The sequence below is a fragment of the Mastomys coucha genome, unplaced genomic scaffold (assembly GCF_008632895.1).
Source record: "Mastomys coucha isolate ucsf_1 unplaced genomic scaffold, UCSF_Mcou_1 pScaffold20, whole genome shotgun sequence".
In the NCBI taxonomy this organism is placed as follows: domain Eukaryota; kingdom Metazoa; phylum Chordata; class Mammalia; order Rodentia; family Muridae; genus Mastomys; species Mastomys coucha.
The window spans coordinates 106942607-106965508 of NW_022196903.1; the positions used below are offsets into that span (position 1 = coordinate 106942607).

Consider the following 22902-nt stretch of genomic DNA (forward strand, 5'->3'; position numbering starts at 1 on the left):
GACCAGGCTGGCCTCGAACTCAGAAATCCGCCTGCCTCTGTCTCCCAAGTGCTGGGATTAAAGACATGTGCCACCATTGCCTGGCATCTTAAAGGTTTTTATAGCTACAACTCCAAATGAAATGTCCTGTTGTGATAGGAAGTCTATCAAGTAAGCAAAACAGGATGCTAAAACACAGGTTTATCACCACGAGCACGCCAGTACGGACACAGTCAGGTTCACTCTGTGAGGTCCAGGCTGGACAGAGCATGCTCTGTGTACACAGACTGAGAAAGCTGACCCACTCATCCTTCACTGCTCACAACTCCAGGCCTTGTCCCCAACAGCCAGGCTCACCCAGAATCCTCTGTCCCTTGCCATTGGCTCTATTCTTGATCGTCTGTTGGCCCATGGAGCACCCCTCCAGGGAGGCCACCCTCTCTGAAAGCTTAACAGCTTCCCATCTGTCTGCCTTCTCTGTGCTTCCCTGGCTGTTCTGCCATCTCACCCTGCCCTGGGCTTTCTGCTACCTTTCTGCCTTATCTGATTACAAGATTCTCAGAGTCAGGTGTGCAATTTTCCCACCAAAGCCTGTGTGGCCCTGCTCACTCAGGGATGTTGGGCCAACTGATCCTTGTCTCCAAACCTGTTTTCTTACTGGCACCTGTCCAGTCTGCAGGAAGCTGTCATGCAATGTCTATAAACCACCACTAGAGGGAGCATCTCATCCACAGACCAGGAAAAGATGCCCCGTAAGCAGATGACAGGGGACCCTCAATCCAGCTCTAAGGCCTGAAGTGACACACATGGTCAGTACGGCAGCCACCATGAGCATCATCAAGATGGAGGTCACAGCAGAAAGAAATAGTGTCCTATGGGCCATGTGGCTCTTGGGGATGGCTGCACATTGGACTCTGGGTTCCTCTGTGGGTAGGGTGTTATGTAACCAGGTAGTGACTGGGAGGAGTCAGGCTTCTGAGACCCTCTGAGAGCTGAAGTCACTCTCCTTCCCCAAACAAGAAAGCCAGCTCCTGGGACATGCAGTCTGGTTATCGTTTCAGGAGCCAGCAGGAGCCAGAGTGAGTGAGCATTCTCTCCTCTGAGCCTGCCTCTACCGCTGTGAAATGGTACTCCCTCTACCTGGCTCCACATGTCTCAATAAGCAGTCTGCTGAGGACCAGCCGCAGTGATCTGGACAAGCAGAGCCTCACTGCCTCCCCTACCCACCCTGTGTCTCCGAATCCACTCTACTCTGGAGCAATACTATGTGGTCTCACATAGTATGACCAGCTCTGGGTCCTCATCTCGGCAACTGATGTCCCTTGGGCCCGCACTGCCTCTGCCTGGCTTCTGCCAGCCTCTGGAGTAAGGATCAGGCTGGTGCCAGTGGACAGAAGGGCACGAGGCCTGATATCTCTCATTTCTGGGGCCACCTGAGTCATACTACCTCTTCAAGCCTCATTCTTCAACTGCATAGGGCTGGTGGCTGCATGGAGGTGTCCTGGTCTTGGGAGGAACACCACGATGTGTGTCCATCCCCAGGGTTGTGATCCTAACAACCTAGGGTGTCCTGGAGACCGAAGGCTGCCCTTTCCCAGCCTTTGGTATGACTCTCCCAGGACCCACCTGTGTAATGCAGGCGCCGGTGAAGGCCACGATCACGGCCACCACGTTGACAGTCAGCTGGAACTGCAGGAATTTGGATATGCTGTCGTAGACATTACGGCCCCACATCACTGCCTTGACGATGCTGCTGAAGTTGTCGTCTGTCAGGATGATGTCGGAGGCCTCCTTGGCCACATCTGTGCCAGCGATGCCCTATGGAGACAGCGACAGGAGCCTGGTAGGGCAGCTGGAGAGGTGAGTGGCTCTATCTGGCCTGTCTTGCCTCTACATAGCCTTAGTTAGTCCTGTGCACCTCACCCCTGACCCAAAGGAACTGACACAGTCAGACCATGCACACATACACATGTATATGCATACACACATATAAACTTGAATATATATATACATATATATATTTATATATAGGCATGCACATACTCACACAACCACCTTTCTGAGGCCAACATTCTTCCCTGGGAAGCCTGGCCTTGCCTCTTTCCTCTTTGACCTTTAAGCACCCAGCAGGACAGAGCTGACCACAGCAGGACACTGCCTGCTCCCTTAGGAAGACTGGGGCTAGGCTGGGGCTCGAAAGCTTGGGTTGCATACGTACAAGGTGTATGGAGAGGGATGAGTGTTCAGTGTATGTAGGGAGTTCCACAAGCAAGTGTGAAGCGGTGTAGTCCAAGCTTACTATCCTTGCCTTTGAGATCCAGGCCTGACACCACCCAAAGCCCTCCCTGTTCAAGATACTCTTACCATTGCGAAGCCCACATCGGCCTTCTTGAGAGCAGGCCCATCGTTGGTCCCATCCCCCGTCACAGCCACCACCTGCCGCTGCTCAGTGTGTGTACTGTCGATGATGCCTAGTGGGTAAGAGGATATGCTCAGGGCCCATGGCCAGCCCTGAGCCTCTGCTTGGCTTCCTGTCTTGTTTGTGCAGCCAGCCTCTTCCATCACTGCTCTTCCCAGCCTGTTCAGAGCCATCAGGCTCCGTATTAGCCCAGGTTGGTTCAGGGCTTCCCATTCTCCAGCGCTGTCTGCTCTCACAGTCCTTTGCCATACTACCTAGAAGTGCAGTCCTCCAGCTATTCTGTCCAGACCCATGCGTTCTCTGCATCTTCAGTGACTCCCACATCTGCTTTTCAGTACGTTCTACCTGGGAACTCCAGTCACATGTGGGGAGGCCATGACCATGTCATTTGCCATCCTGGTCCACTGGGCTTGACCTCTCTCCATACATACATCTTCAATGATAATTGGTAAGAACCAGACTGAACACAACCACGCCTGCCCCTCATGTCAAAACTGGTTTCTGGCCTCCTTGCCCATGTGCCACATGACTCTAAGGTGCCTAGGGGTGGTCCCAGGCAGAAGTAAACCCTCACCTTCTGGACATTTTACAGATGGGGAAACTGAGGCCCAGAGTGGACAGGCTTGCCAAGGCCTCAGAGAGGGTAGTAGGAGTACTGAGCCGCAGGAGTGCTGATTGGGGTTGTGAGGCATTGTGAGTGGTGACCTTCTAATGGGGGGGAGGGGTACTAGACTTCTGCTGTTCCTGGGGCTTCTCATCCTCTGGGTCTGCTCACAAGGGTTGGCTGGCAGCTTCCTATGGATCTCAACTTCCTAAGTTCTGGGACCGATGGAGGAGGAAGATGGGCTGGATGCCTTTCAGATGACAAAGAATGGCAAATACTGCCACACCAGCAGAGAGCAGACTTTGTGGAAGGTTCCTGAACTTTGTGCAACAAAGGCTTTATGCATATGGACTAGGCCACCTCTACTGAGCCAGTCCCAGGCCCACTGCTACCTAGAGGAGGGTCAGAAGAGAGTCTCAGAATCATGTCCCCTTCCCCCAGGGGCCTCTTCAGTCCTCCCAAGGCTGAAAAGGAACAAGTCAGAAGGCTCCCAGGGGAGGAGAATCCCTGCGTGCCCTCTTCCCTTCTACACTGTGGAGCCTGTGTTGTCCATAGTAAAGGACCAGCTAGAGCACACAGTGAGGAAGCTGCAATGCCATGCAAACTGGGCTTGGTTTAGGCTGGGTTAATTCTGTGCGCACAATTACCACAGACACTCCAGGCTTACCTTTGACCAGGGTGTGCTTATCCGTGGGCGAGGAGCGAGCCAGCACCCTCAGTTTTGGCCAGATCTTGTCAATCCGCTCCTGCTCAATCTGGAGAGGGGTGTGGTATGTTGGTGCGGTCACAGAGAGAAATTGAACCCCATGCAGAGTCACTGGGCTCTTCAGGGCTCACCAGCTGGCTTCTGTTCAAGCATGCAGGGCCCATGCCTCCCGGCCCCCTCCTCGAGCTTGGCCCACTGCAGACAGAGCCTTTGCGGTGGGCGCATGCGCACACGTACCTCCCCCTTCTCGTTGCGGATCCTCCGATTGAATTCTTTGCCTTCCAGGCACAGGAAGTCCTCTCCAGGGTGGATAATGCCACACTTGATGGCGATGGCCCGGGCTGTGTTGATATTGTCACCGGTGACCATGCGGACTGTGATACCTGCCCGCTGGCACTTGCGGATGGCTTCTGGGACCTGTAGGTGAGGGTAAGAGCCTTGAGGGGAGGGCACCACGTTGGTAGGTCTTCCTTGTCTTAAAAAAACAAAAACAAAAACAAAAACAAAAACAAAACCCAAAAACCCAGGGCCAACTCTTCTCCCAGGAAACCTCCCTAGGTAACTAACTAACCAGGAAAGGCTTCTGGTGGCTGTGGCCTTCCTTTTATGCTCGCGACAGGCATTACCAATTGATCACAACATTCTGATTAAACCCGATAGGGTCTTAGACTTCTCAGCCCTCAGCATACCAGGCAGCTACGACTTACCTACTGACCATGATAGTCTAATCCTGAGATGAAACGTATTGTTTCTGACCTGGACACAAAGGGCATTGGAAAGATCCTAAAAAAACCCACCCTTATGTCAGGCCTCAGGCAAGAGTGCAGAGTAGCTGACTAAGTACACTTAACTTATCCAGGCTTCACCTACAAGCTCCATTCCTTTGTGTATTTTCAATGTTTAGGGGGAGAGTCATGTATATATATTTGAGGTCACTTTATTTACATAGATTTAGAATAAATGCAAATGGTGCTTCTTCATGCTAAGTAGGACCGAGAGGGACAAAGCACTGGGCTTTTGCTGACTGATCTGACACACTGACTTCTGGTTAGCCAATCAGCGGGCAACACGGCTCACGCCTCTCAGTAGCCTCCCCGGGTAGAGTGGTCAGGAGGTAGAGTCAATGCTAGTGTTCACTGATGACAGGAATGGGTAACTGTGAACCAAAGCAGGGGCAGACAGGCTAGCGAGGGGAACCTGCTGCAAAGTGCCCTTGTAAGAGAGAACGTGCCACCGTGTACAGAGACCCAGAGCATGCTAGAATCTTGGGCCTGTCGGATGAGCCCAACACCCAACTCTTCTTGCATACAGTGGACCTGAGCCCTCACGCCCACCCCGCCCTGCCAAGCCACTGGAAAGGTCTGAAGGAAACCCTCCAGGATCCCATGCTCTATCTGTGACAAGACCTTACTGTGAGAAAGTGCCTTTGGGGTGGTCAAGGTCAAATGAGGGGAGGACTGGCATCCTCATGAGGGGTAGATGAGGATACAGAATCACAGCTGTGTGCATGCATGTGTGTGTACATATGTGACTCTATGTATGTGCATGTGCACATGTGTGTATTATACATGTATGTGTGTGGGCTGGTGAGATGGCTCAGCGGGTAAGAGCACTGACTGCTCTTCTGAAGGTCCTGAGTTCAAATCCCAGCAACCACATGGTGGTTCACAACCACCCATAATGAGATCTGACACCCTTTTCTGGAACGTCTGAAGACAGCTACAGTGTATTTATTTATAATAATAAATAAATCGTTGGGCTGGAGTGAGCGGGGCCGACTGGAGTGAGCAGAGGTCCTAAAATCAATTCTCAACAACCAGATGAAGGCTCACAACTATCTGTACATCTACAGTGTGTACTCATGTACATAAAATAAATAAATAAACCTTTAAAAATATATGTACATGTGATATATGAGAATGTGTATGTGATATATGTGACTATGTATGTATATGATATATGTATGTGTGTATGTGACTGTATGCTTGTGTGTGTGTGTGTGTTGGCAGCACACTTGCCTTCAGCCCCAGAGCTGCTGTTCTTCTAGAAGCCTGTACCTTATATGGCTTTGGTCCCTAAGGAGGGATTCAAGTGTTTAGAAGGTCCTAGAGTGGGGAGGGGCTTTGCTTCACCTGACTCCATCCCTCTGCTCATTGCCTAGATCTGTCCTAGGCAACCCCAGCAGATGGCTGGCCTGGTCTCTGCTTGCACACCCCTGGTGCTGGGCTGCTCCCCTCCTCCGAGGTCTACTGACCCACAGTGAAGCTAGTCTGGCTTGTTCTTTCAAAGACCCTTTATTCTTCTCAGATGGAGTGCTACTCTGTCACACCTGGACTCTTCTACAGACATGGGGTCTTTAGGAGAGATGGACTTGTGCAGGCTGAGACTAAGGGCTCTGGAAAGCACAGGGGAAGGTGAGTGGAGAAGAAACCAGAGAGTGCTTCCTGGAGAAAGGGGTGTTGGAGCCAGTTCTATTCTGTCAAAAACAACTGAGGTTTTGGTATGAGGCAGCATGCAGGGACTCAGGCCATGAAGATATAGCGCACAGAGAGCAGTCCTGCCCATATTGCTGATCTCAAGATATACAGACAGAGAAAGCTCTGGGTGCAGGGGGCTTTGGGGCTGTGCTGTACAATGTGTGTGCGTGTGTGTATGTGTGTGTCTTTTTATGTAGATCAGGCTAGACTGGAACTCACAAACAAAAAACCCCAAAACAAAAACAAACAAAACCAACCAACCAAAACTACAAACAAAACAAAAAACAACAACAAAACAAAACAAAACAAAACAAAAAAACTCCCAAAAACCGAAAAACCAGTTCTGGGAGAAGCACAAGGCTCCAAGTGCCCTGCTAGACTTTCCTCTCATAAATCCAACAGGGGCTCTCACAAGAGCCAGATAAGCAGCATGTGCCACAGTTCAGGTCTGGAATGTTTGTTCCCTAAGAGCCTGTATGTTGACATTCCCAGGGTGGTGCTGTCAGGAGGGTTAGAACCTTTAAGAGGTGGGTTGTATGTGTGATGTGTCTTGGAAGGGAACTCTGGGACCCCAGTTTCTTCTGCTTTTTGCTTCTCGGTCTGACGTGAACTGTTTATATGGCTGTGCCGCGTGCTTCCGTCAGGTTGTGCTGTCTTGTCCCAGGCCTACTGACCATCAGCAGACACCTCTGAAGTCATGAGCCCAACTGGACCTCTGCTTTCCTTTTTATAAGCACACTATGTTCAGTACTTTGTTAGAGTAATGAGAAGTTAGGGTTTTCTAGTTCCTCCTCTTTGCCCTCTGGCCCTGCTGCCGAGAGCATGCGTCCCATCAGCCTTTCTACAGCAGTGTTCACTTGTCTCCTGCACTCAGTGATCTCTGAAGCAACTCAATCCCTCGGCCCAGAGGGACACTTCATTAAGTTGTTCTGTGGATTTTTTTTTTTTTTCATGCTCACTCATCCACTCAACAGACAGCGGTGGAATATTCAATTGTTCTGAACGCAGAGGGTTGACATCATTAAGACTCAAATCTCAGGGGCATGGGTCTGTTTGAAATATGCTTTCCATATAAATAAAGCCAGTGTTAACTATTTTAAAAAGTGGCTTCCTCGGCTAAAATTATCCTAGATATTCTCACTGAGGAAAAGCAGGAAATGGGCGCTTCCTGTTGTCATTACATAAAGGCTTTTAAACATCTGCTGTTTCTGGTGACAGCCGGTGTCTGTGACTCTGAGGGCTCTGAACACCCGGCCCCGGGTAACCCCCAGCCTGTCCCAGAACGATGCTCTCCTGACAGCTTCTTCCAAGCTAGCTTCTGTCAGCCTTGGGATTGTCTTCAGTAGGGACTTTGGTGAACGCTTGATGTGGCTTTGGCTTGGGTGGGCCTGAGGGAGGGAGACGGTGAGGTTGCAGTGAGGCTGCAGGGAGGTAAAGAGTGTTTACCGGCAGTTGAAGAGGGGTCCTGGGAAAGTGTGGGGACCCACTGCAGAGCCGCTCTGCTTGGGCCTCACTGTGCTGGAGCCTAGTATGGGATGCTAATTATGTGACTCCAGGGGCCATGTGCTCAGAAAAGGGACAGAGAACAGAGCGGCAAAGCTGCAAGAGACACTTGACCCAGGTGAGGACTTCGTGGGACACCCACAAAACTGGTGACAGGAGCTGACTGTGAAGTGGGGCCTGGGGCCTGGGTGTGATGGGGCTGACTGTGAGGTAGAAACTGGAGCCTGGGTGTAGTGGGGCTGACTGTGAGGTGGGAACTGGGGCCTGGGTGTGGTGGGGCTGACTGTGAAGTAGGGCCTGGGGCCTGGGTATGGTGGGGGCTCACTGTGAGGTGGGAACTGGGGCCTGGGTGTGGTGGGGGCTCACTGTGAAGTAGGGACTGGAGCTTGGGTGTGGTGGGGGCTCACTGTGAGGTGGGAACTGGGGCCTGGGTGTGGTGGGGCTGACTGTGAGGTGGGAACTGGGGCTTTGTCAGAATGAAGCTCTAGGTTCAAGTCTCAACAGGAAAAGACTCACTCTACCTCACCCCACCTCACCCCACCTCACCCCACCTCACCCCACCTCACCTCACAGCTCTGCTTGTTTAACTCTGGGATTCATACTGCCCACCCTTCTCATTCCCAGACAGAGAAACTGAAGGCTCAGAGATGTTACTGAAGGCCACCTGTGGCGTTTCATATTGATTGCATTGACAGAGTCTGCAGTCATCTTGGGGTCAACTCTCTGGCTGTGACTGTGAGGGGTTTTCCAGATTAGATTCACTGAAGTGGGAAAATCTGTCTTAGAGGTGGGCAGCATCTGTCTGTGGGCTGGGGCCTCAGACTGAATAAGGAGGAGACAGTGACTGAGAGCCAGCATTCATCTCTCAGCTTCCTGACTACAGATGTGATGTGACCAGTCCCTCTCGCCTCTGTCACTGTGCCTTCTCCTCCAAAACAGGAGCTTGGATAGACCTTCCTTAAGTTGCTTTGGTCAGGTGTTTTGTTTCATTTAATGAGAGAAGGAACTGATGCATCACCTATGAGAGAATATCAGGAGGGCCTGTTAAAGCGGTGCCCCAATCTATGCTGTCACTAGAGGAAGTGTGTGTGTGTGTGTGTGTGTGTGTGTGTGTGTGTGTGTATGATTTTTATGTGCCACAGTGCATGTGTGGCGGTCAGGGGACAGCTTTGTAGAGTTAGTATTCTCGTTCCTCTGCCTTTACTAGAGTTCTGGAGATTGCACTGAAGATGATGACTTTCGAGGTAAACACTTTTATCCACTGAGCCAAACTGCCTTGCTAGCATCATAATATGCATTTCAGCATACCCATCCCAGCAGGCCATGGGTGAGATGGGGGCTCAATGACTGAGGGCGGTGGGCAGGAGGATGGGCTGATGGAAGGAGGCCTGCTGGGTGTAGGTGTGAAACTTCTAGCAGCTGCCTCTGGTCTGAAGATGTCAGAACCAGGGCCCCTGAGTTGACACCCATTTTGTAGATAGAAGATAAAGGTCCCAGCAAGCAGGTGGTTTGGTGAGAGCAAAGCTTGGGCTTGTGTCCAACTGGCCCTTGCCAGATCTGTGTTTGAAGCAAGAACTCTAGTGACAATGCTGTCATCAAAAAGTCCCAGAGGCTCAGCCTTGCTCCAAGGTCCTGGTCACGGATCTCTCTATAGGCTTCTCCGTCCAGCTCCTTTCTATGGCATCTGGGCCAAGGTCTAGAACACCAGGTCTACTCTGGATCTGCCCATCTACTTAACGGTGAGACTTTGGGCCCAATGTGCTCCTTTACAAACTGATGAATGAGATCAGAGTTCAAACCTCCACTGACTAGAGTAATTGTGAGATCGATAATAGCCAGCATTCAAAACAGAATTGGGGCAGGAAACGCTTCTGGTGCTTTTTGACTTTGTGGAATTCTTAGGTGGTTAAATGTGTTACTGACTCCTCTGTAAGGATGTTTCCAAGGCTGGTAGGGGCGGGGTCAGTCTGGAGCTGGAGGAGGCTACCCGGAAGGAAATACCCAGGGAGAGGCTGGCAGGGCATGGGCAGGTGGCCTGGGCCTGAGCCCACTCACTGCTGGTGACAACTGCAGCTCTCCTGGGAGACCAGGGATCTTCGGGGACTAGGAGTTAGACAGATAGATCCCTGATAGGCAGACAGATATGAAGAGGGCCTACAAATAACCGAGAGGTAAACTTTCTGTTCTGTTGAGAGGGGTGGGAGAGATGAGCAGCAAGAACACAGCTGGAGAGTTAGAATCAAGACCATTCACTCTCATGCATTCATCCTACAATCTCCTGCGCATTCTGAAGGCCAGGCTGTTGCCAATACAGGATCTTGAGACATGACTCAGCCAGGAAGGCCATTAGATGGCCTTAATTTTGGGCCACTGACCTACATGCTGGTTTTGGTGTTCCTATGCACACAGTCTGCTCCCTTACACTATCTCATGGGCATGTGTGGGCGTGAAAGAGGATACTTTTATGTCTGGGCTACTGATATGGCTCAGAGAGGTTATGCAGGTGGCCCAATGCCATGCAGCCCATTGGATCTCCAATGCTAGCACATGGGGATCCAGGTCTGTCTGATGTCTGTGCTCACTCTGCTGCCTCTCGTAGCTTCCAGGATGTTAAAGTTCATGCTCTATGACCTGGTTTCATTTGTTCTTTGGAAGTCAAAGAGGCCTACAGCAGTAGGCAGGAGCCTGGAAGACAGCTCTTTACCTATCTCCACTTTTATAAAGGGACCACTCGAGCTCTGAGAGAGCAGGCAGTAGCCCAAAGAGGACACTATCAGGTCGGAGCAGGTTGGGGCAGGGCAGGATACTGAATCCACCATTGTTGGAAGAAGGTGTTCCCTCTGGGTATCAACACCAAGTCTCACAGTCGAGGCCAACTCAGACTCACTGGAGCCTAAGGTGAAGAGGAGCCGGATCTTGCACCTGCTTTGGGCCCTGCGCTTTCTTGGTAACCTGGGTAAGGTGAATGCTTTGCCTGCCCCTTATCACTAACACCTTTTCGTGAAGCCCGATCTGGCACTGGCAGATGCACACCACACAACTCTTCTTATGGCCTGGAGCTGGACCGCTCCCCCAGCACTACAAATACCACTTTTATCCTCTTCATGTGGATGGAGTCACCTGACCCTTTGGTTGGGAATGTGACCAGTCATTAACTTGGAGTCTTGTCTTCCAGATGCCTGCTGAAGGCAGGTTGTGGCTATCATAGGAGGCCATCCAGGGGACCTTATTGCTAAGCCACCTCTGGGCAGACAGAGACTGCAAAACTGACAGAACTCTATGCCCTGGCGTTCTCCTGAAAGGGTGCTCTGTGCACCTAGCTGTAATGGAGGATGTAATGGAGGATGCTCTGTGCACCTAACTGTAATGGAGGATGCTCTGTGCACCTAGCTGTAATGGAGGATATAATAGAGGATGTGCTGTGCACCTAGCTGTAATGGAGGATGTAATGGAGGATGCTCTGTGCACCTAGCTGTAATGGAGGACGTAATGGAGGATGTTCTGTGCACATAGCTGTAACAGAGGCTTGGGATCAGATCATGATAAGAGCTACATCCCATGGGGTGGGAGGCTTCAGCAGCCAGGCAAGCCCTACACCTGTCCCTAGGTAGACAGGAGGGAAAACATCCTTGGTGAATGGCAGGCCAGTATGAATACTGTTCTCAGTCAGAGCAGTACCTGTGTGGGAAGTCCTTCCCAGGTCCTTCTGAGTAGACAGCTGCTAAACATGGCTACACTGGTTTTAGAGTAGAATTGTTTGATAGCAGAAGGATCCTGATCCTGTTACATGTGGGGCCTGAAGCTTAGAGAGCTGAGCAGACAGAGTTCCCAGGTTACTCATGACTCCCCCCCCCCCCCCCCCACTGAGCTCGCTGGCATCAGGGCCTACCTCAGGTCGCACTGGGTCTTCAATGCCCACCACGCAGATGCACGTGAGTTCATTGAGAATGTCATTCTCATTGTCCCAGTCAGGTTCAGGGCTGCTGGGGAAGTCACGATAGGCCACACAGATGGTACGGAGCCCGTCACAGGCCATGGGCTCGATTACCTTCTTCACCATCTCATCCCTGTCTCGGGGCCGGAAGACACGGGGTTCCCCTGCCCCACTGAGGATCTTGCAGCACCTGGGGGTGGGAAGGAAAGGAAATGAATGAGGCCCACCTACCTTGGTCATTAAATATCCACTGGATCTGCTTCCCATAATGCCTCAGTGCATGCAGCAGGCCTGGAGTGCAACCAGGTGGCCTTTTAGAATATTTGCCCTAGGCCCCTCAGCTATCTGCTTTGTGCAGTGTTTGGGAGGTTTCATTTGCCAAGAAAAGCCATACCATAGATGAGATAGCCTGGGAAGCCCTAAACTCAGGCTGGAGCTTTTCTGCTGGGCAGCGAACTCAGAGATCCTCCTGCCTCTGTTTCCTTAGAGCTGGGATTAGTGTGCACCACCATGCCCAACTTCATTTCTTTTCATCGAGGTGACTCTAACATACTACAAGTCAGGGTTGAAAATCTCTGGGCTTGACCAGTGTACAAATGGGGAAACTGAGGTGTGGGGGGAAAAGTACCTCGCTTAGATCCGGCCTGAATGGGGATGGTGATGGGTGATGCAGACACCCACAGCTGGACTGGGGTTGGGGGGCAGAGGGGCGGGGCTTACTTTTTGAGCACAATCTCCGAGGCGCCTTTGCTGTACATGCGGAAGCTCTCGTCAGGCATCTTGATGACGGTGCTCATGGACTTGCGCACGGAGTTGAAGGTGTACACCTTATACAGCTTCTCCTCTGGCATCTGGCTGCGCACCGGCTCGTAGTCCTGCCTCAAGTCCAGCACAAAGCCCAGCAGGCCGCATTCTGTCTTGTTGCCCACCTGCCGGGGCAGGGCGCCCTCTTTTTCTGGGGGCTGTGGAGAGAGGTGGGTGGCTTGTGCAGGGCAGGACTTGCCAAAGAGGAGTCGCTGACCTGGTTATCATTTTGAACCCGAGGCTGCTGCATGGCTGAGCCTCCAAGAATCCAGGGCCCCTGGTGGCTAAGATGTGGGCCTCTGAGACATTCCAGGCTAGCCCTGGTTCTGGGGCTGGTCATTAAGAATCTTTTTTTAAAATTATGAATGATTTCTGTTCTAGTTTGCTTTCCATTGTGATTAAAAAAAAAAAAAAACAACTATGACTAAAAGCAACTTGGGGAAAAATGGTATATTTTAGCTTACATGTCCTGATCATAGTCCATCATTAAGAGAAGCCAGGGCAGGAACTCAAGGCAGGAAGCTGGAGGCAGGAACTGAAGCAGAAGCCATGGAGGAATACTTCTTAATGATTTGCTCCTCATGGCTTGCTTAGCTTGCTTTCTTACACAACTCAGGACAATCCGGGGATGGCACCTCCCACAGTGGGCTCTCCCATGTTAGTCTTTAATCATGAAAAAAAAATGCCCCAAAAGCTTGTTCCCAGGCCTATCTGATTCTCTCAGTTGAGGTTCTTCTACCTAGATGACTCTAGCTTGTGTCATATTAACACAAACCAAACAGCACATTACACAGCACATAAAAAGTCAATGATATAAGAAATAGTCAAAAAGGGTCATAAATACTCCAAACTCTTCTCATGTTTTGTGATCAGGTCTGTCTCATGTAGCTCAGGCTGAATTTGAACTTGCCACACAACCAAGCATGTTCTTAAACTCTTGATCCTCTTGCTCTTAGCTCCCAAGTGCTGAGATTACAAGCATGTGCCAAACTGTCTAGCCAGGTTTTTCTTTCTCTCTCTCTCTCTCTTTCTTTCTTCCTTCCTTCCTTCCTTCCTTCCTTCCTTCCTTTCTTTCTTTCTTTCTTTCTTTCTTTCTTTCTTTCTTTCTTTCTTTCTTTCTTTCTTTCTTTTTTAAAGTTGAACCTCTCTCTGTATTTCCCATCTGCAGAATTTACCACTTGACCCAGAACTGGTCCCCATCTTTAATTTGTTTTTAATCATCACTGGGTGTGTATGGTGGCATTTTATTGTAAGGCAACTGTTGATGAAAACTAACACAGGAGGTTCTCCAGTACTCTCCTCACAGCTTCCCCCAGTGTTAGCCTCTCACATCCCCATAGCAACAGTATCATAACAAGGCAGGGATGCAGATACAATCAAAGCAACAGCACTCAGACCCGCATGCAGACATGTGTACTTGCTTCTTCTTCTTTTTTTAAAGATTTATTTATTATTATATGTAAGTACACTGTAGCTGTCTTTAGACATTCCAGAAGAGGGTGTCAGATCTCATTACAGATGGTTGTGTGCCACCATGTGGTTGCTGGGATTTGAACTCAGGACCTTTGGAAGAGCAGTCGGTGCTCTTAATCGCTGAGCCATCTCTCCAGCCCCCATACTTGCTTCTTTATCAAGGCATGGCATGAATTCCTGGAAGCATCACGGTGCTGAAAGAGGAGAGTTTACCACGTGTTCTTGTCTCTTCCTTTGACAGCCACAGTCTGCCCTCTCTCTGCCTCTAACCACCAGTTCCCACACCTCTGACTGCCTCATCTCTCCTTTTCCTTTGGTGTAATGCTAGAGATTACATACAGATCTTTGTACATGCTTTACCACTGAGAGACATCCCTAGCCCATGTCAGTCACGACATGCATAATACATATACAAAAGCATACAGGATGTCATTGATGGACACTGATGTTTTTTACTTAGCATAAGCCCCTTGAGAACCATGCCTTTCAGTCCACGGTGTGGGTAGCCCATCTTCATGATTGTGATTTAAATTAGAACATATAGAAGAGCTATTTCTGTTATATCAAAAAAAAAAAAATTGGCCAAACGGGGTTGGAGAGATGGCCTAGCTGTATAGTGCTTCACATAAACACGAGGACCTGAGTTTGAATCCCTAGTACTCACAGGAAAACTGGGAGTGGCAGCGTGTACTTGTAATGCCAGCACTGGCAAGTCAGAGACGGGAGACTCTCTGGGCTTGCTGGCCAGACAGCTGAGCAAAATTGGTGAGCCCATCTTCTGTGAGAGACTCTGTCTCAAAAAGTAAGGTGAAGCCAGGCATGGTGGTGCACACCTTTAATCCCAGTACCCAAGAGGCAGAGGCAGGTTGAGCTCTAAGTCTGAGGCCAACCTGTACTATCTAGTGAGATCCTGTCTCAATCAATCAATCAATCAATCAATCAATCAATCAACCAACCAATCAAATAATCAATCAATCACAATTGAGGAAGATATCTGGTATCAGGACCTCTAACACACACACACACACACACACACACACACACACACACACGCACAGAGTGGGGCCTGGAGCGGGTATGTAGCTATGTCTTGCTTGTTGAAGGCTTCCTGTCAGGAGGCTGAACCCCTGATCCCACTCAGCCCTTCCACAGTCTGTCTCTGAGGCTGATTTGTGTTCGCTGCTCCCGTGTGCTCCTTTTAAACTACTCTCCAAATAAACACAACCGGCTCACCGTTTCTCCTGGTTCCTCTCTTTCTCCCTTCTCTCCACTGCTCCTTTGACCCATCATTCTCCAGCACCTGCTTGTCCTCCAGCAGCATCTCCTATCCCAGAGGTTTAGAAATACATAGGCTGTTCCTGAAGAGACCCTTTCCTTTCCACAGTGGGCATAGTCCTTCTCTTCCTTACTGACAAACTCAACTATCTCCTTGGATTTAAAAACAGCCAGCATGGGTCCATCTCTTGTATTTTAATTTCTTCCAAGTTCCCAGGGCAAGCATGGAGCCCAGCACATAGTAGGTAAGTAGGTAAGTAGGTAAGCCCAGTACTTACCTACTATGTGCTGGTGGCTCAAGGTGGACTAATTGGCTGGGAAAGATGTCGGACAGTTGGGTCAGTATAAGGTGCTTGCACATGGACACTAGGGCTGGGGTGAAGAAGGGGCTGCTGGGAATGCAGCTCTGCAAATACACACACTCCCTCCTGCACCTCACCCCAGACACCCACCTACCCATCTCACTAAAAATTACCGTGTAGCTATTAGGCTGATGGGCCTTCTGGAGCAGTAATAGCTGCTGGAGGTAACCCTAGGCATGGAGATATTTGAAGAGGAACAAATAGCAATGGTTATATCTGTGTCCCCTCTACCCCAGAAGTGGCTTTGCCTGGGTCTCAGACCGGGCCTGCAAAAGGGGCTTTTTGAATCCCTACCCCCACCCTCCTTGATATTGCCCAAGAGAGCATCCGAGGCAAGAAACAGGAGGAGTCAAGATGCCAGCCTGGGGGCTTGAGAAATGAGCTCAGCAGTTAAAAGTGCTCGGTTTACAGGCAGTGGTAGTGCATGCCTTTAATCCCAGCACTTGGGAGGCAGAGGCAGGTGGATTTCTGAGTTCAAGGCCAGCCTCATCTACAGAGTGAGCCAGAGCCAGGGCAATACAGAGAAACCCTGTCATGAACCCCCCACCCCACAAAAAAAAAAAAAAAAAAAAAAAAAAAAAAAAAAAAAAAAAAGAAAAGTGCTCAGTTTTTAATCACAAGGCCAGAGTTTGGGACCCCAGAGCCCATCCTGGGTAGCTCACAAATGCCTATACCACCAGCTCCTAAGGATCTGACGTCCCCTACTGACCTTTATGGGCACCTGCAAACACATGTACATACACACCTATACAAACACATATATGTAGCCACCCATGGATACACAGAAGTAAATGCTAGCCCGTACCAGCAGCTCAGGGGTGGGGTCACCCCTCCATCATCAGTGGGGCATCTTTCTGGATTATTCTCTACTCTTGAAGCCCTGGCTTAAAATGGCCTGGGGAGGAGACTAGAGTTGTGTGGGGATATAGACATTGACAGGTAGTAACCCCAAGACCCATGGATGCCAAGAAGGACAGAACATTCCAAACATGCACACAGTTTCCCCATCTGTGAAATGGGGGGATTGGAGCAGATGAAAAACACCAGCCATCTCCACATCAGAAGGGCGTAGTGAAGGACGGTGGAGTGGGACTGAGCAGCAGGTTCCTCAGTGGCCGATGGAGCACCTAGGACAGGCACAAGGATCAGAACCTCTCCTGGCCACCTCAGTCCTGCTGAAGCTCAGCATCAAGTGCCTTGCCTTGGAGGAACACCCCAAGCTCAGGTCATGGTGAGCAAAGACATCTTGGAGACAACTTCTCATTGAAAATGAACTTGAGATAATAAATTCCAAGAACATCCCTTTGACTCACTAAACACAGTTATGTTGTACTTTAAAAACTAATTTTATAACTAACTTTCTGGTGATTCCAGAGTTTTATGGGTTTTCTACCATAGCATTCCACCCCTCTGCTAATGACAGAAAATGACGACACAGAGGCCTTAAATAAAAATACCTAATTACTTACTTGCCCAAGAGAGCTGAGCAGTCATGCCTGCCAAACACCCAGCATTTTATTACCCTCTGTGAAATATTTTAATTTTCCTCTAAAAGGATTTCAAACAATCCAGTGTTGCAAATGGCAGAGCTGCCTCCTCCGTAATTCAATTTGTTTCTCTGAACTTGAGCTCTGAAATCGCCTACATGCATTATTAAGAAGCAGTTGCCCTCCCCTCTTCGCTCTTGACTTTATTCTTCCTGACAAAACTCTGAGGTTTTGCTCCTGTTCTCTAGCTGCAGGAGGTGTCTGCATTATGGGGCTCCTGTTCAGTGGCTGGGACTGGGGCTGCTCAGAGGGAGGGGCCTCAGCTCCTCTGGCCCCTCCCCAGGAGAGGGGAGGAACTAAGCTGCTCTTGCTGCACACCTGCTGAAGTCAGGCCTGGGCTGCTGCAAGTATTCTGAATCCGTTCCAGAGCCGCCCCCCACCCCTGCTTGGGTGTTAAGCCCCTGAACTGTTGCAGGGTGAGGTCATGGGCCTATTATAGCTGGGCCAATCAATGCTTCTGTTGGAGAGTGAATTCAGTTAAAATCAATACAAGATGATTTGAAGAGCTACAAACAATAAATACAGTTAGGAAAAAAAAATGGGATTAAGGGCTTGGTGTGAGATTGCTCAGCTGGTAAAGACGCCTGCTGCCAAGTCTGAAGACCTGGGTTCAAGCCCCAGAAGCCACGTGACTCCACAAAGCTGCCCTCTGACTTCCTCAAGTCTGCCATGGCATCTGCACTCACACACAGCACACACCTATGCCCACGAACATATAAAATTAAAACCAAATGCCCAGCATGCATCTTCTCATACCCATTATGATGCTACTATTGAGTAACAGAAGCGTCAAGAAATATCACATGTTGGCAAGAATGTGAAGTGCCCAGAACCCTCGCACAGCGTTGGTAGGAACACAAGATGATGCAGACACTGCAGAAAGCCGGAAGCCCCTGAAACACTTGATCTAGAGAAACTGTGTCACACAGCAAAGTGTACTACTGGACAGCTTCTTAAAACAGCGGCTGCCGGGGACTCAAAGAGACCTCAGTGCATTCACATCCATGGAAAGTCAGCTGTGGAAGCAACAGGCAGCTGAACGGAAACACAAACGGTGGCTTACACATATTATGGAATAATACCAGTCTTAAACAGGAAAGACGTTCTGACATCTGCTATTACACGGGCGAAGCTGAGGACATTATGGTAAGAGAAATAAGCCAGACACAAATGGTCTGATCTTAAGAGGCGTCAACTCCTAGAGATGAAGGGTCGAGTGACAGCCCAGAGCTCAAGGAGGGGTGACAGAAGTTGGTGTTAATGTACCCAGAAGTTCAGTTTTGCAAGACAACAAGTGTATGGAAGGGTCACAGCCATGGGAATGCATGTAATCCTCCTAACACATGGGCTTAAAGATCGAAAGGTAAAGACGGCTAAAAAGGTCAGATCTTGCTGGGCAGTGGTGGCATACGCCTTTAATCCCAGCACTTGGGAGGCAGAGGCAGGCAGATTTCTGAGTTCGAGGCCAGCCAGGTCTACAGAGTGAGTTCCAGGACAAGCCAGAGCTATACAGAGAAATCCTGTCTCGAAAACTAAAAATAAAAAAAAAAAAAAAAAAAAGAAAAAGGAAAGCACCCAATCAAACTCCATGGTAACCACTGCTTTGACTATTAAATAAAATAAATACTCCCTATGGGTCAAAAACATCTTAGAGACTGACACTGTTAGGAGGTGGTAGAATAGAGTAGGTGTCCTAGAGTCACTGAGTGTCTCCCAAAGGGAGACATTCTAGGATGCTAGTTCCCTCATCCTGGTCACTTTGGCTTCCTGCCACCATGGTGACTGGCTTTCTCTGCCTCATGTATATCTCCACCACCATATGTGGTCTCACCACAGGCCCAAAGCAAAGGCCCCACTCATGGAAACCAACCCAAACGACCTATCCCTTGTTCGAAGCTGTTTTCTCTTGGGCATCTGTTACACAGACATCAAGGTTGATCAAGGTGGCAATTTGAATATTGTCCACATGACTGGCTTCCTGGGACTACAGCATCATCCTCAAGGACAATGAAAGCCCCTCCCCCACCATGTCTGGATTAGTCACCAGATGTGACCATTGCACTCCAAGCTGCCTCTGTTTCCTGCTGAGTCAGTTGCTCACAGGCCCCTCAGGCTGCAACCTCATGGCTCCCAGGAGGTGTGGTTGCTGTGTCCACTTTACAGCTGTGGGCTCTGAGGCCCTGGGAGGAGAGGTGGAACCGCTAACACGCAGTTGAGCCAGGACCTGTCCCTGGATCTGCACTCAACTGTTGGTGGCTCCTGTCTACCTCTGGAATGCTGTCACTGAAAGTGACAGTCAGGGGGATTGTACACTGCCTGCTTCCAGCACCGTGGGCCAGCCCAAGACCAACTATACAGTTGATTGATAAATCTTCTGTCTGTGTGGAGTGCTGCCAGCAGGAGAACAGACAGGGTGAATTTTGGCACAATTTGTCATCCAGAATTGTCACCTAAGGGCCCGCCTCTCCAAGAGCTTCTAAGATACCAGGTTTCCTGAAGAGAGCAAGGTGACTAAGCCATCCAGTGAGCCACATGATCTCTCTGAAAGGCTGAGGAACAGGAGGATGATCAGGTGTCCAGGACACAAGATTCTCTGTGGCACGGGAAACAAAATCCATGGGGACTTCCCCAAGCTCCTTATGGTGCATATGTACTGCTCATATGTGTGTACTGCTCATATGGACTGAGATTTGCCATGTAAATCATGTGTGGTGTGTTTAGATGGCATATAGTATATGTGTGTATGGTGTATGCAGTGGCTGAGAAGGGTGTGCTATATATATTACAAGTATCATGCATGCTTTGGAAGCTCCTGAGCAGACACGGGCTCTTCAAAGTTGGCAGGCCTGGTACTTAACATTTGAATATTACACAGAGGATGGCTGTGTGTGGAGCTGAAGCCATGTGAGAGCCCAGAGCCTCCAGGAACTATGGAGAGAAAATGAATCTCTCCGGAGCCCAACCTGGGTCAGAAGGAACATATAGCCCTGACAAGCGAGCTTCTGAACAGATGAGCCCAGTTGTGCCTTGTTAGAAGTCCCAGGGTGCCTGTTCCTGAAGTGGCTACCATGCCACTATACACATATAGTATGTGTATGCTGTGGAGTGTGTGTTGTATGTGGTGGATGATGGTGTGTGACACGTATACGTACTGTATGTTGTACCGTGTGTTGTGTAGTGTGAGTGACCTAAGTGTATGGGGTAGATAGAGTATACATTCTGTGTGCTGTTCTTTGTGATGTATTATATGGGGTTGTGTGAAAAATGTATTGTGTATTGTGTATTGCTGTATGTACTGTGCTATAAGGCATGTATGTGATGTGTATTACATGTTATGGTATCCTATGTTACATGTAATGTGTAGCAACATGTAGTGGGTGTCTTGGCATGACAAATGTGTGCTGGTCAGAAATGCGTAATGATGTGAGGTGTGTGCTGGTGTGAGGAGTGTGCTGGTGTGAGGTGTGTGCTGGTGTAAGGTGTGTGTTGGTGTGCGGAGTGTGCTGGTGTGCGGAGTACTGGTGTGAGTAGTGTGTTGGTGTGAGGTGTGTGCTGATGTGTGGAGTGTGCTGGTGTGAGGGTTCAGGTGTGCAGGTGTAGTGTGGGGCACAGGCTGAAGGGTGGGATGCCGAGGAGTGTGTTGGTGTAAGGAGTGTGTTGGTGTGAGGAGTGTGTTGGTGTAAGGAGTGTGTTGGTGTGAGGAGTGTGCTGGAGTGAGGAGTACTGGTGTGAGGAGTGTGTTAGTGTGAGGAGTGTGTTGGTGTGCAGTTGTATGTGGGGCACAGGCTGAAGGGTGGGATGCTGGAATTACTAGCTCTGTCAGAACTCGGATCCCCATCTGGGGTTCTTTACTCTTGAGATCTTTCTGCAGAGCTCCTGCTTGTAAAAGATGAAAACCAGGATTCTGTTGAGTTTAATATGGTGGCCCCCATCATTTCACCCATCCCCAGCTGCCACCTCCTTCATGCCTGCCAAGTCCCTTCTTGATTTTCCCACACTGAAGAGGTCTTGGCCAGAGTCTAGCTGCAGCATGTGGTCTGACTAGAAGCTGTGAGTCTCCCTGGAGATAGACTGGACCCTAGCTTTAAAGCCAGGACCTGGTCCAAGGGCATCTCGGCCTCCCACGGCCACTCACTCCCCCTCAGCCTCCCTATCCTCCCTACCCTGGCCCCATGAGCCATGGCGATACAGTCAGCAGATCCTTTCTACCATTTAGGCATATTCCTCAGGCTCCCTGGTCAGGTGGCACGGTAGCCACTTTAGGAACAGGCACCCTGGGACTTCTAACAAGGCACAACTGGACTCGTCTGTTCAGAAACTCCCTTGTCAGGGCTTCGTTCCTTCTGATCCAGGTTGGGCTCCAGAGAGATTCATTTTCTCTCCATAGTTCCTGGAGGCTCTGGGCTCTCACATGGCTTCAGTTCCACACACAGCCATCCTCTGTGTAATATTCAAATGTTAAGTACCAGGCCTGCCGGCTTTGAAGAGCCCATGTCTGCTCAGGAGCTCCCACTAAGGCAGGAGCGAACGTGGGTGGAAGAGCATGTCTTCCTAAGAAGGCAGAGAGCTGTGTGAATGGGAGGAAAGCTATTTCCATTGGAACACTTGGCTGTGTCTCTGAGAAGGCCAGGGTGACAAGAAGCCAGAAGTCCTGAGGTTCAAGGAGCTGGAGACTACAAAGGCATAAAGGCCTGTGTGTAAAGAGTTTTCAATAGGATTTCTGAGGCAGGGAAGCAATTTGTGACAAAAAGATGACTCACGCAGCTTTCCTTGGAGGTCAAGTCTAGATCGTAGCCATGCATGGTAAGAATGGAAGGAAAAATACCCCGTTCTCTGAAGGGATGGTGCTTGAGCTTGAGGCTGGCTTGCAGGGCCTCTCCCAGCCTTCCTGCCTGCCACCTCAGCCCCCACCCATTCTCCATCTGTGCTTCAGTTGGTCTCCTAAGGATTGGGGGTTGGGGAGACTATCAGAGGCTCATCTGTGGCCTAAAACCCCTTAGCTCTGAGCTTCATCTCTTATCTTCAAGTTTCCAGAAAGAGTTGAATATCTCTAGATTTGAGGGTCTCTGTGGGGCTGTACTTGCCTGGAATGCCATGGCCCCTCGGCTTCTTGGAGGGCTCCTCTGGATTCTCGGGGCCCTCTGCTATGTGGTGCCTGGGAGCCACTGTAAATCTCTGATCCTTGTCTTAAGACCTTCTAGAGTCCTGGGACTACAGGTGTGAGCATCATCACATCTAGTTCATGCAATGCTGGGGATTGAATCCAGGGCTTCCTGGGTGCTAGGCAAGCATATAGAGAGAATTTCTTATGTATGTATAGAAGCATCTCTTGTCAATAAAATGCTGTTGGCCTATTAGCTTACGCAGGGAATAGGGAGGTGGAAGTTCCAGTACAGAGAGAGGATTTCTGGGATAGAGTCAGGTGTGGGAGAGATTAGCCCCAAACTCTGAGGAAGATGGCCATGTGAACCTGAGGAGAGGTAACCAACCACGTGGTGGGGATTAGAATAGAATAAATGGGATAACTGAGTTACATGCCAGTGGGAACAAGCCAAAGCTTTTGGCCTAGGCAATTATTCATAAGTAATTCACTCTCAGAGTCGTTATTTCAGGAACTTGTATGCGGGTGGAAAAGCTTGTGGTTCCAGGAGAAATGTACCAGCTGAGCTGCTCCCCAGGCCCTGCTTGTTTGGTTTCTAAAGAATAAAAGATACAAGCAAATTAAGATCACCAAATGCAGCCTTCGTATCCAAAGGCGGTTTTGGAGGAGACCAGTTCAGCGGTCGGGAGGCAGCAATTGAGATCTGGTGCTGCCTTGG

The 22902-nt window shown here is 49.8% G+C and overlaps 1 protein-coding gene across 13 annotated transcripts in view; it reads right to left on the reverse strand.

Moving 5' to 3' along the window:
- Nucleotides 1-22902, reverse strand: part of Atp2b2 (ATPase plasma membrane Ca2+ transporting 2) — a 310888-nt gene that overhangs the window by 15395 nt on the left and 272591 nt on the right. For all 13 annotated transcript variants that reach the window (XR_004122243.1, XM_031382958.1, XM_031382950.1 and 10 more), the window contains 6 exons: nucleotides 12343-12584; nucleotides 11578-11812; nucleotides 3946-4125; nucleotides 3670-3757; nucleotides 2344-2450; nucleotides 1606-1797 (listed from right to left, as the gene is read on the reverse strand). Coding sequence is in view for 12 of the 13 variants with exons in the window: in XM_031382958.1 (XP_031238818.1) it covers nucleotides 1606-1797; nucleotides 2344-2450; nucleotides 3670-3757; nucleotides 3946-4125; nucleotides 11578-11812; nucleotides 12343-12584 (1044 nt within the window). In the remaining variant the exon portion in view is untranslated. The remainder of the gene's footprint in view (nucleotides 1-1605; nucleotides 1798-2343; nucleotides 2451-3669; nucleotides 3758-3945; nucleotides 4126-11577; nucleotides 11813-12342; nucleotides 12585-22902) is intronic.